Below are 20,380 nucleotides of genomic sequence, written 5' to 3' on the forward strand. Positions count from 1 at the left end.
ATCCAGCCGTCCGGCTCCCTCGGCCCCTGGACGCCGGGGCCGCCGCGCGCCAGTCGCGGGCTGGTGCAGAACGTCGACCGACTGTACTCCGGCGGCGGCAAGGCGGGCTACCTGGTGTACGCGGGCGGCCGCAGATTCCTCCTGGACCTGGAGCGGGACGATTCGCTGGGCGCCGCGGGCTGGGTGCCGGCGGGGGGCGGGCTGAGCGCCCCCGGGCGGCGCCACCGCGGCCGCTGCTTCTACCGGGGGACGGTGGATGGCAGCCCTCGATCCCTGGCTGTCTTTGACCTCTGTGGGGGTCTCGACGGCTTCTTCGCGGTCAAGCACGCGCGCTACACCCTCAAGCCGCTCGCGCGCGGGCCCTGGGCCGAGGCGGACGCGGACGCGCAGAGGGTGTATGGAGATGGATCGACGCCCATCCTGCACGTCTACACCCGCGAAGGCTTCAGCTTCGAGACCCTGCCGCCCCGCGCCAGCTGTGAGACCCCCACGTCCCCGCCGGGGTCCCACGAGCGCCCTCCGGTGCGCGGTCATCCCGGCCCACGCGCGGCGGCGCTGGCCCCGCGGCTTCCCAACTCCGCACCTGCCGGGGCCCCCGGCCCCCAGACGTGGTGGCGGAGGCGGCGCCGCTCCATCTCCCGGGCCCGCCAGGTGGAGCTGCTCCTGGTGGCGGATGCATCCATGGCACGGATGTATGGCCGGGGTCTGCAGCATTACCTGCTGACCCTGGCCTCCATCGCCAACCGGCTGTACAGCCACGCCAGCATCGAGAACCACATCCGCCTGGCCGTGGTGAAGGTGGTGGTGCTGGGCGACAAGGATAAGAGCCTGGAGGTGAGCAAGAACGCGGCCACCACGCTCAAGAACTTTTGCAAATGGCAGCACCAACACAACCAGCTGGAGGACGACCACGAGGAGCACCACGACGCCGCCATCCTTTTCACGCGCGAGGTAGGTACAGCCGGGTGGGCCTGTCCTGTGCGGGGCCCACGTCCCGTGGTAGGTGGAAGGGGACATCTTTCTGATCACTTTACTCGCCCCCCCCCAATTTTCTCCATCTGTGGATTGGCTCCATTGGGCTCTCGCAGAAACCCAGCCCGCCTCCACCCTGTCTGCTCCATATCTACTGAGCACCCACAGTCGCCTGAGGTGACTAGTAGTGCTTATGCAATCAATATTCAATACTGTTGGGTGCCATCCAGCCGGGGAGGAAGCCATGTAGGTACCCACGCCTGAGAAGGCACCGGAATGCTTGGCAGATGCACGGTCAGATGACAAAAGGGGAGAATTCAGAATGCCTTTGCAATCATGGGGCTTTCTACTGTCCGGCTGAAGTCAAAATTATGACTTCCTCTAACCTACTGGGAAGAGCCGGGTAGGTCATCCACTGCGGTCTCTTCTATCTGATTAATGATCTTCCTTGGGGAATGTCCCTACTTGAACCTTCTCTGCCACATGAATCCAACGGACTCCTTTTCTAATGTGGGATTGCTAATGACATGTCCACCTCGGGATCTCAATTCCTGGGAAGGAAGGGCGGCATGTGGGAGGTGTGGAGAGGGATGTGGAAGCCCAATCCGCTGAAGGGACACAAGTTGGGAGGTGCTTTGACACCGCTGCCGGTTGTCAGTGCCTCACAAGCACCGCCTTCTCCAAACTCACCCAGCCAAACAAGGGTTTCATCCAATTCATAGGTTTGGGGTTTTGGATGAATGTGTTTCTGAAGCCTTAGTGCAGAAAGTCTGGGCAAAGACTCAAGACCTGAGGAAGGAATGTTTTCCCAGGACTTCCCCATTTTAAGATGGTTACTGAAATGGGGGGGGGAGGTGGAGACGGGGAGAAGGAAGGGTGACATTCTAAATCCAGAGCCTCTGGGAAGAGGGAGGAGCACAGGATCTATTTACACTGTCATTAGACCACCAAGTCAGTGGTGACACAAAAAGTCTGGGTTGGTTTGGAGCCTGGCTTGCTCCTAGTTCTGAGCTTCCGTTTTTTTACAGCTCTGTTCAAATTGGCAGTTTTTAAGTTGTGCCTCTCAAATATCTGGTAAGAAATGACTTTTAAAAGGCTCACGCTTTTAGATGTCTGAGATGCATTCAGAATAGATGAAGGATTGCTAACTTTTAAGGTTGCAAAATGGAGCAAACAGAGCAAGGATAGGAAGTTAAATGATGCCTTGCAAGAAGCTTCAGAGATGTACAGCTTCACTACCTAATTTTTCTATTTTTACTAAAGTACCCCTGGTATGAAGGAAAAGCGCTGATAAAGTTGGAGTGGTGAAGCACTTGTGGCTCATAGGGTGGACACAAATGCAAACCACATGTAAACAAAGACACTGGAAGGCGGCACTTTGGAGAGATCCAGGCAGTCCATAGTGTGGTGTACAATGGAAAAATTTTTCTCCTCATTAAGTGATATTCTGGAAGCCATTCTTTAATTCCTTTGCACAACACTGGCCTTTGAAATGGTAGAACTTTCATGTCGTAGCCCGCCTTATGAGGCTCTCGTGTAAAACGACCCCTTTCCTACTTGGTTTCCAAATACTTTTTCTTTTTTTCTTTTTAAAGCAACTTTCCATGCCTGGGTTTCCTTGCTCTGCTACATCAAAAGAGCCTGCCAAGAAGCAGGCTTTGGAGAGTTTATGGAAGGAGGCTCCCTAAAGAAAGGGGAGGAAAAGAATTTGGAGGCATACTCCTTCCAAAGAGTAGGCCATGCTAATGATATTTGTTTTCATATTCCATTGTTCTAACAGAAATACATGCTAATAGAAATGTGATCATCCCTTGCCCTCTGCCCCATAACTTTCCTAATTGTTTCCCAGAATAAAGGAAACTAGTCTGTGATTCTAAATGATGTTTATTGCTTTCTCTGAGTCTATTTTTGGCTCACATAGTTGACAATTCCTGTTTTGGAAACTGTGAAACATATCAGTAGATTTTTAAGTTGATAACAAAACAAGCAAGAAATAAATAAATGATGGACCTTAATTTGAGTTACGATTGCAGGATGACACATTTTTTTAACTAGTATACACAATGGGCAATATTTTACATGATCTGCCCTCATCAAGCAGAAGTGTATTTTGCCATCAATCAGTTTGTAACTGGCTCTCTGTCCTATTCAGCCAACTTCTTAAAAACTGAATATTTGAAGAGTACTTACAGTAGGCACCAAATCAGATGGAGTACTACTAGAAGGCGGATAAAAAATATTTCAAGACCTATGACAGCATTCATTTGAGAGTATATAAAATATGAAGTAGATTTCTGATTCATACTTCAGAAGGCAAGAGAGAGAGAGAGAGATGATTTAAACTCTTCTGTCTCCTGGAAATCAGATCTGAAGGCCTAAAGGAAACGTTTCATGGCTATTTCTTTTCAATGAGAAATACCAGGAGTTGGCACCTGGATTCTACTTTTACAACTCTGTTTTGAATGTAAGAAGTGGGTTGCTTAGCAGCCAGACGCCAAGCCATCAAAACTATGTTTTGATGGGCTCTGAGTCCTGCTCAAATTTTGTATCCAGGTGTCTTCTTAAATTGCTTGTTTTTCAAGCATGAAGAAAATGTGAGAATATGTTTTCCATCTCTGTTTACCAGCTGAGGCCACCTTGAGCATTGTGTCTGGGAATCAGCATGGTAGCATTAATAATTTGTCTATCAAATCAACACACTTCATCCGCTTCACCATCAAGACTGTGCTCCAGCCCTTTGGCACTATTCTAATGAGGGTAACAGCAGCCATGCAGTGTCTGACACAGAAAATTGCTGAAATTTATACCACTTCTGTCATCAACACCCAACAGAAATCCAATCTTCCCAGGATTTATTTTGCTCTTCAGAGTCCATTTCCTTGTTGCAGACTTCCTCTTTTAGTTTAAAACAATTTCTTCAAAGACACTGTTAGGACCATTTCCAAGACTACTGGATGTCCTGTATTACACAGTTAGGGGATCTGTTAATTTCCCATCTTCTCTCCAGCATCTCAATGAAAACTTTACCTTTTCATGGATTGAAGCACTGGATGGAAGTTGGACCACTTAAGAGAATGTACAATATAAAAAGTTTATTCACTTTCATTACCCATTAATCTGCTCCTTGGTAGTCTTTTATCTCTCAGCTAAAATTGTCTTTTCTTCTTCATTCCACCTTATGGTTCTGGATTGGGACTTGAGTATTTCTCCTTTGCCACCAGGTTCGTTCTTAGGTTTTGAAATTAGGACCACTAGAAGGGGACATGGAAGAGTGAGAAGCATGTGTTCTTATTTGGCCAAATCAAATATTTGGGTTCAAATCCATTTAAGGTTGAAAGTAACTTTACCAAAGAATTATACCTAACAATCAATCTTTACCAATAAAAAGAAAGCTATATAACTCAATAAATGAAGAGACTAGTAGGAGCTGAAGCAACTGTCCTTTATCTTCTTAAAAATGATGAGAAATATTTAGCAAATAAATCTAAAGCCTATTAGAAAATATGCTACAGTGCACAGGACTGATTGCCTTGTTGTATTCTTTGCGTTGGGAACAAGGCCTATTGAACCTGCTACATGTGGGACACTCATTTAGGTAACAACAGACAAGAGGATGGTTCCAGTCCACCAGGCTGGCTACTAGCAGAAGAGGAAGTAGATACCTGTAAAGATCACTCCACTGTAAAGAAAACGGAGCTATAAACAAAGCCTATGAAAGGAACAAGGCGAGAACTATTATGTCTGCCTATGTGTCTTTACATAGGTCTCGAAAATATAGAATGAAATAGGTCCTCAAAGGAGATATCACTGTGACTTGGATTTAATCACTTGCTATTGAGCATTTCCTAAGTAATATCCATTGGTGTAAACGACTTTATCATTGATCCTTTCAGTAATCTGCAACTGTGGTATCATTTGTAAAACTTTGACAGTTAAGGTCATTTGTTTGAGGAGGAATGTCAATAATCAGCATGGAGCAGCCTCTGACTTAAGAGAGAAAATAGGCCTGCCTAATGCGCTGTGAACTAAAAGCATATATCTGATTTATTAAAACATTTAATATTTTGTTTATATAAGCAGAAATATGACTTGAAGGGTTAAAGAGTGACCCCTTTCCACTGTGTGGAAATGCCCAAAGTGGATCTATTGGTTTATTGCATTGGCTGTTAAGGTACATGTGACTGTCAAATATCACAGAGGCATATGGAGTTGTGTTGACCCCATCTCAGTTCAATTTTAAAGAAAGACTCGGAGTAACCTAAAAAGATTAGGAGGAGCTAAACATTACAGAGTACCAAAGCAGCATCTGTCATGGCCACAGGCAACACAGAGACTCTGTGAAATTTACAGAGTGAACTCTGATAGGACAGGAACAATCACTGAGTGGCTGGATAATTGATTCATTGTAAAAGACAATAACAATCAGGTTAAGGAAGAAATTACGTATCACATACATCATTTTGCAGAGAATGCATGGATTTAACAATGGCAAGAGAATTTTTCCCAGGGCTGGAAGCTGAAAAGTGTATAGTCATGGTTCTAGTTCATTTAGTGTGTGGTAAGGCACACCTCTTTCCCTCTGTGTACTCTCATAGTCTTTCCTTTGTTTTTGTGCACAGAAAGAGAGAGAGAGAGACAGAGACAAAGAGACAGAGACAGACATAGACACAGACACAGACACAGAGACACAGAAATGAGGGTACAGAGACACAGAGAGAGGCAGTTCTGTTCTAATCTTGATTAAAAATATTAATTGTCTCTCTGATCAGGGTCCCTCTCTTATGACCTCAGTTCAACTCATTTACTTCCTTATAATCTCTATCTCTAAACATGGTCCCACTGGGGGCTCATGCTTCAATTTAGGAATTTAAGGAGGACACAGTCCAATGCATAGCACCACGCTAAGAAATCCATGTGGTCAATTAAGTGGGAGTCAATGGAAAGTGTATTAGTGGGGAAATAGTGGCTGTCAGAGGATGTTCTGCAATGAGCCATCTGGCCTAAGTCACTGGACTGAATCCTACAGGAACTAAATTATTTCAGTAATCTAAACGGAAGGGAAAGCTCAAGATGGACCAAATTAAAGCATTGTTATTAGAAAGTTGAAGGCATAAATCCAGTGAAGAAATGTTTTAAAAAATCAAAGAGGGAAAAAAAGAGTACCTGGACTATGTTTTGAGGTCCAAAATAGCCATGAGATATGAAGGGAATAGTGGGTAGAATAGAGCAGAACTTGCCTGGTACGAGCCAGGATGTTTCTGTAAGTCCTTCCTTGATAAAACACTTCTCTTCCCAGACCGTCTGATTCAGTCAAGTGACTCCAGTCCTTTGACACCCTTTATGCTGGCTCTGAAAGAGAGTCTGTTAATCCTTCTATAACCTTCCCAAGACATGTTCACCACAACATACAACAGTTTGCTTCACTCTGCATATACCTGCGTTGCTCACTAGATTGAATCTTACTTCACTTATTTACAGTCAGCATTTAACACAATAGCAGTTGCATTCTGGACCTGCAATAACTGGATTAGGAATAAATATACCTGGATTTCTTAGCAGCCCTTGATCCTGCTGAGTGTTGTGTGTTTGGAACCATGTAGTAATATCTGGATGCATGGATAGAGATTTACAACATGAGTCACTGTAATGATCATTTTTACAGCTGAAGTAGAAAAATAAGACTCCTACTCTATAGGTAGCCTAGCCAAAAAACTATGATACCTCAAGAACCAGATCCATATTGTGAAGCAGTGGGAGGGAGTGGCTGAAAGGAAGTTAGATTTGATCATTCAATTGACTTTGGGTAGGGAAAAAGTCACACTAAAACCATTAATATGTATCATTAGTTCATATTAATCGAAAAAATAATTATAAGCATCAACCCCCTGAAACGTATGTATGAGCATATGTAAGTGTATGGGTATAATAGTTATAGTTAAATCATGTGTCATGGGTTCCACTATTAATTTTTCTATTGCCCATCTCTTTTTGGTAGAACTTACCTAGACAGAAAGGTAGACATCTGAGGCCAAGAAGGCTCACCCCTGTAATCCTAGCTACTCAGGTGGTTGAGATCTGAGGATGGCAATTTGAAGTTCAGGGAAGAAAAGTCCTTTAGACTCCATCTCCAAAATAAGCAGCAAATAACCAGGCTGGAGGCATGGCTGAAGTGGTAGCATGTCTCTTCAGTCAAACAGGTAAGCTGAAAAACATGAGGATGCCTTGAGTTCAGAAAACTACTTTCTGTCCTTCCTTTGAACTCTATTGCTGCCCTTACCAGGAGGTGATGTTTAGAGAAACAAAGACCATTGTTATTTAACTCCCATGTAGGTTGTTCTCACTAACTTTTGTCTACTGACACCACCACCGCTACACTTATGTATTTCTTCCAACTCTTTGTCTCAAAATATGCTATGCTACTTGTTACCCACCTGTCAATCAAAGCAGGACATCCTCCAATGCCTGTTTTGTGTTCCAGGCTTTTGTATTCAGCCCACTTGGCTTATTTCCCTATCAAGTGCTAACGGCTGGGATTTTCCTCTGGGTATTACTTCTCCACACAGAGTGTTTTGCTGGCTCCTTGGCTGTCTCTTGTCCTCACAAACAGGTCTCGGGCTCTATTGATACTCCTAAATCCCAGGAGAAGTCACAAGCTTTGCCACATTCATAGTCTTCCAACAGATTGCTGTAGTGATGGTCATACAATGTCAGTGACTTCTCTCCTAAACTTCTTCTGGTCTTATAGACCATCTCAAGTATATTTCAGTTTTATAACACCACACCACAAGGCCACAGTTCTATCGCCGCATACTTTTGCTCCCCTTACATGTTGCTTAGTCTTGTAATGCATTACTCTCCAGTGTTGTTAAGATGTTGATTGTGAAACAGAGCCATCCTTAATATGACAAATATGCATTTATCTTCAGATCCACACTGGATAAGCAGAAATAGCACACCTTGGCATTTTCACTTCAGTTATTTCTGACATGAAGACTATACATGATGTATACTACTTCAGGGCTTCCTGCTTCCGCAGCTATGTTATATATATATATGGTATTATAAATAAATAGGTATGCGTATAAATATATATAATGTACTATTTTTGCAGTAGTATCCTTACCCCTACATTTGATGTGTTAAAAATCCTTTACTTTGAAGGGAAGTTTTATATGTCACATTATAAATCATCTTCAGGAAAAGGACATCGATTGATAGGCTGAAATTTAACACAAGTTCCTTTCCATATACTGAAGGAATATTGGACCAAATTCAGATATTCATTGTAAGTTTTGGGAATAAAACCATAGAACCCTGTCAAAGTTTGAAATTTCATGAGTGAAATAGAAAAGTTGCCAATTTATAATTATAGCCACGGAAATATAACAGTGTGGCTGTGTAGTCAATGAGTTTAATCAGTGCAGTTAAAATAATAACAAGTGCTTCTGTTCAAAATTTTGTCACATGAACACATTTTCATGGCAAAAGACCAAATGCATTTCATAAAATTCAAAGAGGATGAGGGCTGATGGCCTCTAATGAGCAATTGATTATCAGTAAACAGAGAGATAATAAGATTTTGGCTTTAATTTCATTCAGAACAGGAAGGCTATTTCCTTTTGCTGTGGCTCTTCATTCAAGCCTATTAGTGAAGTAATGAGCAAAAAGTGAAAGCTTATCCCCAGATTTTATTATTTGAAGATAATGAACACCATACTCTAGTGATAGACATACATCTTGTTTTTAAAACATATATATGTGTTTATTTATATATACTTATATAAATATAAAATTTATATATACTTATATAAACATACATATGTGTATATACACATATGTAGAAGTAACTCACAATATATATCAATGCATTTAATCCATGACCTGGGATTTGTTCCTAGAATTACTAAATGATTGGATGAAGGGGGATTAAAAATATGTTAAACTATATTATTATCTCAAGGACTGATTGTTATGCAAAATATATTCCAGTTTGAATTTTAAAAACAATGAATTTGTTCTTTACAGTTGCAATTTGGGATCCCACAGGATGATACTTTGAAAGGCTATTTTTGATTTGGTACTTTGATTTGGCTATTTGGCTGTCTGAAGTTACAGTAGCATGGTAGCCAAAGTGAAATCCATCACAGCTGGGAACTTACAGAGAACAAAATAAGGACATGAGACCATATCAAAGAGAGGATTATAATATTTTGATGGTGTTTCACCTTAATTATATTTTATGCAACACCGTAGGGAAGAGTTGAAACACATGTTGATGATAAGTATATGGCATTGGTTGTCCATAAGTAGTGTCTTCTAAATACCTGCAGGCTGCTGAGGTTACCCCAACAGAGAGTATGTTGAAAGACCATGAATGTTACATTGAATCTGACTATATGTCACCATTCAACACCATTCAACATTGTGGCTTATATTTTCATACTAAGCTTCATAGCATGGCAGTGTTCTTCTCATTAGAATCTATAATTTTAAATTATTAAAATGAACTGGATCATGCCCCCCATTAGAGAATCTCTTAAAAGCTGTTCTTCACACACACCCATACCCACACACAAATAAATCTTATAAAAGCTATAAAACTTCACACACACACACACACACACACACATAGAGATAAAACTATATATACTCAGGTCTGTACATACAATCTACCTGCATTATTTATATTTCTGAAGGCGATCATATTGACACACACTGTATTAACTATAAGTTAGAGTTCACTGAATTTCCAAAAATGCAGTGTATGAAATTATAACTCAGTTTTGAAATTAAGAGATCATCTTGTGAGGACTCATACATATGAAGTAAAATTAATTTCTTATCCAGATCACCCATACGTTCACATTCTGTCACAAATATGTGGCAGTAGCTTTGCTCTGTGATGCAAAACAAACTAGTAAGCCAATCTTCTGATAATAGAAGTATAGATTTAGGTCAGAATATTAGAACTTGTCTAAATATGACCATCTGTGGAAGTCATCCTTACTACCAATACGTGTTATAGTTTTGTGAAAGTCAAATGGCTGAACTTGTATTGAACAAGCTACAATCTAAGACATCTTTTTACATGTAATTGAGACTCTTTATCCCTCCGTGGCTTTGGGTTCCAAAGTAGCTCAGCAGAGTTGCTGCATTGAGCTTGTCATTGGACTATTTCCAGGGCTGAGCAGGTGATACCATAAACATAGCCTGGTCTTGCCATTTGGGTGAGCAAGTGGCAGCGCATGGTGGCTTCCTCTGGAAGTAAATTGATTTTAATGATTTCTTTCTTTCTCCTGGGTAGGATTTATGTGGGCATCATTCATGTGACACCCTGGGAATGGCAGACGTTGGGACCATATGTTCTCCAGAGCGCAGCTGTGCAGTGATTGAAGATGACGGCCTCCATGCAGCGTTCACGGTGGCTCATGAAATTGGTATGCGGGGCCTTTTCTCTTCCCTCGCCAAATCAAACACTTGTAACAGCTGCAACAGGAACCAAAATACTTGGCGATTAATTCCAGATTTCTTCTGGTTCAGATGTACCATTGAGGATTAAATTTGTTTATATTTGCACTTTTAGGGGCTAACTAATGTGGGAGAAGGAAGGCAATGTCAGCCACACAGTAGATGTTTCCTTCTGACAGTGTCACTGAAAAGTTAAAGAGAGATTGGCTACTGCTACTGACTCCTTCCTGTTTTTGCAAACATCCCTAAATGACTCCTAGACAGAATTTGTCACAGTGGCCTATGGAATGTAGAGGCGGCCCTTTTCGGGGTTGCTTGAGACAGTATTTATTGACTGCTCCAGGGCTAATCAGTTTGCACAGAAATTTGCTTTGCTCTATCATGAGTGATCAGAGTTAGTTCCTGTCAAAGATCCTCAGTGGCTAGGGTAAAGATTTCTCTCTTTCCTAAATAGCAAGGCCATTGAAACCAAGCTGAAACACAACAAGTCTGCTCTAAAATGTCACTTGATTGGTTTGTCTTAAGAAACACATCTGAATCTTACAACTATCACTTTAAGGCTGGGATCACTGTAGAAATCCACACACTATAGAATGTATGTTTCCTAATCATGGATTTAGACTACTAGGTATGGGAAAAATTGACTTAGTGCTTAGGACAAGATATTAGAATTAGACACATCTGGGCTCAATACATCTTAAAACATTCTTGCTATCTGTATTCCATCAATCTAATTCTTTAAACTCTCTAAGCTTTGTTTTCCATAGCTGAAATAAAGGAATAAAACTACCTATCTAGTTGATAGGGTTGTTTTGGGGAACAAATTGGGACTGCCGTGGATTGCAGTTATTATATATACACATAGATATAGATCACATGTATTTCCATTTTGCTTTTTCAATAGGTTAATTTGCTTTCATTAGTTTCGATTTGCTTAATTTATATATCATTGCTTAGCATAGTTGTTGTGGAGAGGTACATGATGGTTTATTCATTATTGTGTTTGGATTTTTAACTTTTTCCTGTTTTTGTTAAGCACAATAAGGTTTTAAAAGCAAAAATCATAACAGTATTTATTTATTTATCTATCTATTTATTTATGCTGTACAAGGGCTTGAACTCTGGGCCCTGGGCATTGTCCCTTAACTTTTATTGTTCAAAGTTAGAACTCTACCACTTGAGCCATACCTCCATTTCTGGCATTTTGGTGCCTAATTTGAGATAGGATTCTCAGGAACTTCTCTGCACAGACTGGCTTCAAACCTTGATCTGCACATTCTCCATCTCCTGAGAAGAGAATTACAGGTATGAGCCATGGGCACCTAGTTATAAATCCATAGCTTTTAAGTGGAAAATAAAACTTCTATAGACATTCCTAGAAGGCAGAGATTATTTTCACAAAGGTCAGTTTCCAGCTCTTATATTTCCTTGTGGGCTCAAAAGTAACTGCTAATTAAAGGTGTCATTTCATGAGTCTAAACAGGATAGCAATGATAGAACTAAGCAGTTAAATTTCACCTATTAAATACTAATTATGACATTAATATTCCTGACACTCTTCTTACCATCTAAGCAACAATAACAAAAGCATAAAACCTTGAAGGAAATAACCATCCAACAGTATCCCTGGTGATAATTCACCTCAACATAGTGAGCATCCTTGGTCTCAGGAGCCAAAAATCTGAGCTAAGTCCTAGCTCTGCCTCCATGTTTGTTGTGATACTTTATGCAGAGGTTTTTCTACTTTAGCTTTGGTATTTCCTACCTAGTAGACTGATAATGAAACTGGGCTCTCTCTCTCTCTCTCTCTCTCTCTCTCTCTCTCTCTCTCTCTCCTGTGCTACCCTGGCAGAGTCAATGTGCCTGAAAGTGTTTAGTAAAGCCCAAGCCATTTGAGTTGGAGGGTGGAGATTATGTCATCACTTGTCTCGCACTCCATTTATAAAACTAGCTGGTGAAACACAGCTTAATGGAGAACTTTACTCAATATTTATTACATATCCAGATACGTGCAGGAGTGACCAAGTGGGAGAATGCCCCACGATAGCTATTCAAGGTAGCATTCCCCACTCTAGTAGAAATGAAGAGGAATTAGCCCCCAACACTTAAGAGGACTGTAATTAAAGGAGAATTTTGTTAAGGATGTCAGTAACTAATCACCATTACTCAGAGTGAAAGAACTTCTGTAAGACAGCTGCTCAGTCTCTGAGAGAACAGAATGGCTCCTCTGAGGGTGGGTGGGGAAATAATGGGAAAGCTAAGCCACTGAGATAGAATTGGACTTTGCCCATCCACAGGGTTAGGAACTGTCACTCTGATCTGAAAGAGGTTACACATTCCTCACAGAAGGGTTATTTCTGCCTGGTTCCCTGCTGACTTGTAGTGATGGGTTTGCACACACTATCAGCATCTGAGAAGTTTCCCTGACAGAGCCCTGGTGGCAATCAAAGCAGCTTCTTCAAGACCAAATGCCTTGACTCTCAAGCCAATGGAGCTGGAGTGAACAGCTTAACATCCTCCCCAGCCTGCACACATCCCTATACTGGGGCTTCGGGTTACATAGGTGAAGGCAGCAAATCGAAACGTAGGAAGCTAGGTTCCGATAAGAACACACAGGGCCACTCATGATGCTGCCCAACTGCCATTCTAGCTATCCTGAAAGGCAAACGTTAGAAAGATCATGGTGTAAGGCCAGCCTGGAAGAGAGGTAAGGAATTAGCAGAAGTTATCTTCATCAGCAAGCTGGGCATGGTGACATGACTATGTAATCACACCTATGTGGAAGGCTTGATCAGGAAGGTCTGGATCTTAGACCAACCCTGAGCAAAAAGAGGAGATCATATCTGAGAGAAACTAAAGCAAAAAGGGCTTAGCTCAAGAGGAGAAGCACTTACCTAGCAAACACAAAGACCTGAGTTCAAATCCCAGGACTGCAGAAAAAAACAATGAGCAAACATATTTAAACTGTACATAAACATTCTATGAAATATATATATATATTTAAAAATATAGTATGAATTTACCTTAAAAGTATATTAATTTCCAGAATTATGTAAGATACAAAACATAGGAGATAGATGAGCTTTAGATACAAAATCAAACCTAAATCATTGTTGTATGTTTACACCTGTGTCCCCTTTAATTTCATGGTTGGATCATTTCTATTTACTTTTTTTATGTTTCTATAACTTATTCTTCAATAAAACACTGACAGCTTAATTTCATCTTTGTATTACGAATGGCCTAATCTGAGCTATTTAAGATCTGGAGGCAGTGGAGCATGGCTTTAATTCTCTTTTCATTAAAAAAAATATATGGCTTTCATTCACTTTAGTTTCTAATTGCATTTTTCTTTAATTTTTTCTAGTCTTCAACATCATGAACATACATTATAGAGTGTGAGCCTTAAAGGTTTTAGAAAAGGTAACCTCTCCGAGGACATTCTAGTCCACTGTGTGTCATTAGAGTCTTCTCCCTGTAGCCTCTTTCATCTTCTGTAATACATATCTGTTCCAAAGCTTTTATTTTTGGATTGAGGCATGAAACTCATAAAGCTGCCAACCAAGCCAACTTCCTCATCATCTGGATTCTAATCCTGCTCCATTTTTCTTATGCAATTTCCTTCCTTCCCTTTTTATTAGAGGCTTGCAAGTGGCTGGATTTGGAAGTTTTATATACAGTTTACGTATGGTGATAGAAATGGTCTTTTGAAACCTCATTTTTCCAGTATTTCGTGTCTGCCTGAAACTCATTCCAAAATGTGCAGTTTGCTTCGTGCAAACAGTGTCAATGTGTTATTGCATGCAAAAACACAAGCTGGGGGAAAATTTCCAGGCTGCTCTCATAACTCCTGAACTTTATTTTTTCTACAAGCAGTAACAGGATATATTTAATGAAGAATAACACTTTCATTAACTGACTTACAGGTTTTCATGGTAGTCTAGTGGCTTCCCTTTTATTCTGCATGATGGTGGCTTAAAGTACCAAGTCTGAATTATCTTATGAACAAAGAAAGTGGATCTCAGTGTTGATTTTTCTTTTACTCCCATCACTTAAAGAGAAATTCCTACACTGAGAATGAACACGAAAGAAGATCAAGCAAAGCTACCATGAGAAGTTGTACCATTTCTATCCATTATGTTAATGCCTTCCATGATGGTCATGAAATGTTAGCTGAATTGTCAGAACATCTCAGAGAGCTACTTCAAACCATCCAAACCCAGCCCTCACCCATGTCTCTTGTATCTTGGGTGAGAAGGAACATGTTGACTGCTATTGTACCATCCAAATGTGAACTGCAGAAACATTTTCAAGTTGATATAAGTTTATATTTTGAGTTGGTATTTTTAACTTGTCAAATTTCATATATATATATATATATGTGTATATATATATATATATATATATATGCTTGTAATAATAAAGATTTCACCTGCTGCACACATGGCTGTTAAAACCACTAATTTTATTGATATTGAGCCAGCTTCCAATTTGCTAGTAGGGTAGCAATACGATCTTATTTAATGAAACCCTTAATTTGCAAACATGTCAGTGGTTGGCTTTAGTGTAGTTAATTATAAAAGGTACTAAGGGACTATGCCTGTGGACGACTCCAGTGAGTTTCCCTAACCCCTTCCAGGCATTTTGACAAAAGTTAAGACTCAATATTCAGCTGAAGCTTAAGAAGTGGTGGAGATACAACAGCATGGCTGCCTGTCTTTTGCTGTGGTTAGAGGGTGTTCTCTGGATGTGCTGATCTGCCTGGGAATGTGCTCCTACCAATGATTAGATTAAACAAGGGTATGTTTTGAAAAGCTAGGGAGGCCCTGACAACACGATAGACCAAAGCCAAGGGCCTAGAATCAAGATCCCAATGGCCACGAGATGTGAGGCAAAGAGGAAGTTAGGATTAAACTTGTTATTTGTTTAGCCCCAAACCTAGCGCTTTAATCCACATAAACTGAGCACGATTTTCTACCCAGTTTGGAGCTGTGCCATACAATGTCTTTCTTGGCCCTCAGATGAAAGGTGGGAATAGGTCTTTGCTATACGTGTAAACCGCATTGAGAGGTTTAGTGTTTATTGACTTAAAAAAAAAAGAAAATCAGATCCAAATTTGTGTTTCTCTAGGGGAGGCATATTGATTTTCTGCCATGTGTGTGGAAACTAGCAAGTTAAAAGTGGCATAACACATAAAATTGCACTTACTATGCAATTTATTTTACCTTTATAATTAGGAAATTTCCCTTCCCTCCCAAATCGAGGTGTTTCATTATAGTAAAGTTTATGAAAAACACCGAAGACATGCATACACAGTAGTTAAAGGTAGAACCAATCAAAGAAATCAGAGGTATAGGCATTCATCCTTTGATCTATGCCAGTCAGGTATCCTGTGTGTTTTGCATCTTCAATGCAATTTAGTCCTCAAAGAATTCCATGTGAAACACAAGGAGGAAACTGATATCAAGGTCAACTTAAACTTACACAAGGTCAACAGCATCTATACTATGGGGTTAACAGTTGAACCCAACTCATTTGATTTTGCTACTCTCCTATAATAATATTTTAGATAGTATTCAGCTTGAAGTCTATAACTCTGAACTTCATTTAAAAGAAAATTCCAGAGCTCCTTAAAGCATGAAATAAATTGTTTCCTTTGGCCCAAATTGCATCACTGGTACCACATTTCCATTTACACTTAATGCTATTAAGTACATATTTAAGATCATTATTGATTCTCTGTAAGGATTCCTGTTGGAATGGATGCACATGATCTAATCATTGGAGCTCATGGGTCTCTTCTTCAAGCAACTCTAGATTCAGATCCCATGTGAGCTGTTGACTCACATTGGAACTCCTGGCAAAACCTTCTTGCCCCTCTATAATCCCAGCTGGAAAATTAGGTAAAACAAAAACATGACCTCATTAAGAAACAGATGCTTCATCCGAGCAGTGCTTTCCCAAGTAAACACATTACAGGGCTTCTTGTGACATTTTTGGAGGATGCAGTGTTGTGTCCCCTCTCGATCATTGGTTAGTGAGGATCAGGAGATGAGAGTTTGAAAGTCTGTTTAATTTTCAGGACAAAGTTTAGAGAAACAACCAATTTCCTCCCTGAGGTCAGTGTTATAAACCAGCTCGTCATAAAGGAATACCTGAGTTGAATAAACAGTCAATCCAGCCATTTGCTTTGAGGTAGTGTGGTCTCAATCCTGGCTACAAATTATGGATTTTCTAACATGTGATGCACTTGTCTATTTGAGACACCTAGATACTATTACAACCTGTGTTGAGAATATCAAATTTAATTATATATGACCCATTTGCCCATATCAAAAATTACCATTCTGGAAAAATGATCAGGTGAACAATTTCTATACAATAGAACTCAGACTCTGGAGCTCATAGATTTTGCTTTGACATATTGTCACTAAATTCATGACCACATGATTCAAATAAACTCCTTCCTACTATTTTTCTGTGTGATGAATCTTAGCAAGATGGTCGTTTTTATGATACAAACTAATACCAATATAGTGCAACATTTTCTACCAAAGCACTTAGAATTGATGCTTGGACTTTTACTCATGATTGCAAGCAATGAAATACTGTTCTGGGTTGTAGAATGTCTCACATTTTCCCAACACATCTCTTGGAAAATTCTTATGGATTAGACAGTTTCATTATTCTAAAATTTTACTCTGGCTTTTTATTGGATCTTATTTAATATGTAAACACAGAAGCTATTAGTAAGTAAGCCCAATAGTTGAAGGAGTTTGACCCTCAGTTGCCTCAGGATTTTGATGAGAAGTTTCCAATTACATCACAGGAGAACTAAGAATTTGCTAAGAAAGATAGAATTTTAAACAAAATCGCATCAGCAAAATGCTGTTCAATGTTTTGCCTGTCTACAGGTTGGGTTCAAATGGTTTTAAATGCAAATAGTAATTCTTTTGTGAAGGAAGATTTCAGAAATTCTGGTTTAAACCTAGAATGGCCACCCGTACACTGGTCTGAACTTTCTCTCACTGGTTTTCACATCCTGTTTTACCAACGAAGCTTCCTAAAAATTCTTCTTGTAACTTTCCAAATTGCTTTGAATCTTTCCCACACCCTCCCTTTCTTACTCTCTGACTCTTTAGCAACAAATACTTTTCACTGCCTGTAAGGGGAAGAATTTCCTCTCTGTGTGGGTTTCTGGGTCCTTCCTCTATCAGCTCCAATACCTCACCTTCGGCGATGCCACTCTATATTGCTCTAAAAGCTCATCATATACTTCTGTTATGGAAACAAGAAAGTAAGGCAGAGTGTTATGAACTCTTTCTTTAGCACTTTTTATCAGATTTTACATGGGCTTTGACCCTCTGAAGCATGAATATATCTTAATCCCACCTACTGATAATGCTCCTTGGGGCTCCCTTTTATAGAAATTCTTCATCTCCGATACATATCATTCATTTTTAAACATCCCTGTAGATGATTTACAAACAGAGAATCCTTGAAAAGACAGGTATCTAAAGCTAAAGTCTGACCTTGGCGATCAGGAGGTCAATAGACATTATTATCCCAGTTTCACAACTATTTGATATACACAGTTGTCAGCTGTGGCTTTCGGTAAAGTTTTCTAGATTGCAGATTTCCATGATCACCATACTTGAAATACCTGCAAATTAGGTTCTCAATGATATTTGCACATTTTGCCTTGACATCAGATATCTTAATGTAACTGATTTGGGGACTCAAGAAAGTTGTTTTTTTTTTTTAAGTTAATCTTTTTCCTCCTTGCAATCTTTAGTATGTGAGGCACATCTTTCCTGAAGAGCATCCAACATTCCTCACATTGATCTTTCCTTTCAATCCTGTCCAGCTCCTCAGGGAAGTCACGTGAGTCTCTCACTGTGCCCTGGTTCCAGCCCTTCTGGAACGGGCTGTTGGTGAGAAATTAAATGTTCTTCCCTTTCCCCATGCCCTTGAGAGGAGAGCATGCCTTTGCCAGCCAGCTGACAGACTTTCCTCATGGAAGTCAGAAAGTTCATTTGCCCTCAGAAGACTCCGTCCCTTCCAGTTAACCTTCATGGAATTTATTTCTGCCTGACTTGGATATCAGATAAAGCCCATGACTCCTTTTAGTTTCAGTGGCGTGGAAATGAGATTGGTGCATGCTCAGAATGACAGTTTTTCTTGTGGAATTTCTTCTACGTATATTGAGGGACAACTCATTTCTATAGGTACATTGGTAAATTTGGGGAACACAAAAATTCCACTATGATGTGAAATAGCAGTCTTACTGATTCATCAGATTAAGCCAGAATATTTAAAAGTAAACTACCTGGATGATATAACTGAAAATTTTAAATGAGGTGCTTTGCTTTTCTGTCTAATATCCAGTTTATACCCCAAAACTCATTTAAAGTAAATTTCATGTTTCCTATATAATCTGTATTTTACTTTGTTTCTATTTCTTTTATTATTATTATTATTATTCTTTCATTATCTTTAAGTAGTTGTACAAAGGTATTGCTCTTTAACAAAGCAGGTCATGAATATAATATACCTTTTTTCTTTTAAATGTAATTTTTATACTTATTATAAAGATGATGTTCAAAGAGGTTGCAGTTATATAAGTCAGGCAAACAGTACATTTCTTTTTGGACAATGTCACTCCTTCCCTATGTCTCTCCCAGTGTTTCCCACCCATCCCCATTCACAAGTTGTATAGGTCATTTTCAACATAGCATCTAGTGAGTACCACTCCTTCATTTGTGATCCTTAGACCTCAGACACCTGAGTAGCTGGGATTACAAGCATGAGCCATTGGCTCCAGGCTGATATTATACTTTTGACTATTAAAAATGTCATTAAGAGAAATGGGAGGGACAAAGGGTGACTAACTGTAGCCTGTATTTTAGATCAAAAATTTTAAATCTGCTCTATTAATGAAGTGAAATTCCCTTGATGCAATAATAAAAAACGCATGTGGAAGTGCATGTGTTATTAATATTTATTTTGAGGAAAAGACTGTTACTTCCTTACATATGATTATCTTATAAAATGGGATACAAATTGGCACATTGTTTTAAACTATAAAATCTAGATTCACATAAATATAATTCAGAGATTTCTTTGCACCTACTTAAACCAGAGTCAAATTTCTAACAAATCCCATTGTATTGGTTCTTAGATTAGAAAGCTTGGAGAATTGCATAGTGGATTTCTAACTTCTAGTACATGGTAGACTGAGTGACTTTTTGTAGTTTTAAGGAAGATTTTGTTTTTCTGTGAACTGTGAATTCCTTAAAAAGTATCAATATGCCACTCAAAATCTGAATGGACCCCTGTTAATTTTATGTATTGTTGGAGACAATAAACTTTATAAACTATGTTATACATTCAGGCTACTAAACAAACCAACTAGGAGTTGAAGTGGGAGGATTTCACAGAGCAAACTTGGTTACCTAGCGAATACGACTGAAAGCAATAACCAAATAAATAGCATAAATATGTGGAGGCTTGGAACATCACCAAACCCAAGTCACTTAAATTTCAGCCACAACAGCAGTCAGCTGCTCGCTGAACAATTTTATTATGAGGTGTTGGTGATTTAACAAGTTGGCCAACAGTAATTGGAATGGAGCATGAAAATATTTCATCTCTGTTGAATTTTACTGGTGTGTACTGGACTCCTGACAGAAGAACATCTAAAGAGAATGAAGTAATCAATTTGCTATACTATTTTCAACATTCCTTTCTGTGGTTTTTTATATGATTCATTCTAGAAAGAAATGGCTTAAAACACCAGTAGGGTGCTTTGTTGTTGTTGCTGTTTTTCTTCTTTATTTTGGTTTTTCTGCAACATGCTTAGATTCCTGGTCTGAATTTTTTAAAAAAAAAAACAGTTTTAGATTTGTTGAAGAATGTCAATATATCCTTAGTGTGAAAA

General features: G+C 39.7%; 1 protein-coding gene across 1 annotated transcript in view; it reads left to right on the forward strand.

Annotated features, from left to right (window-relative positions):
* The window catches only part of Adamts5 (ADAM metallopeptidase with thrombospondin type 1 motif, 5), a 46,959-nt gene that overhangs the window by 2,677 nt on the left and 23,902 nt on the right, over nt 1-20,380 (forward strand). Inside the window, exons 3-4 of the mRNA XM_013027456.1 lie at nt 7-951; nt 10,277-10,409. Of these exons, the coding sequence (XP_012882910.1) occupies nt 7-951; nt 10,277-10,409 (1,078 nt within the window). The remainder of the gene's footprint in view (nt 1-6; nt 952-10,276; nt 10,410-20,380) is intronic.

The sequence above is a fragment of the Dipodomys ordii genome, unplaced genomic scaffold, assembly GCF_000151885.1.
Source record: "Dipodomys ordii isolate 6190 unplaced genomic scaffold, Dord_2.0 Scaffold104, whole genome shotgun sequence".
NCBI lineage: Eukaryota > Metazoa > Chordata > Mammalia > Rodentia > Heteromyidae > Dipodomys > Dipodomys ordii.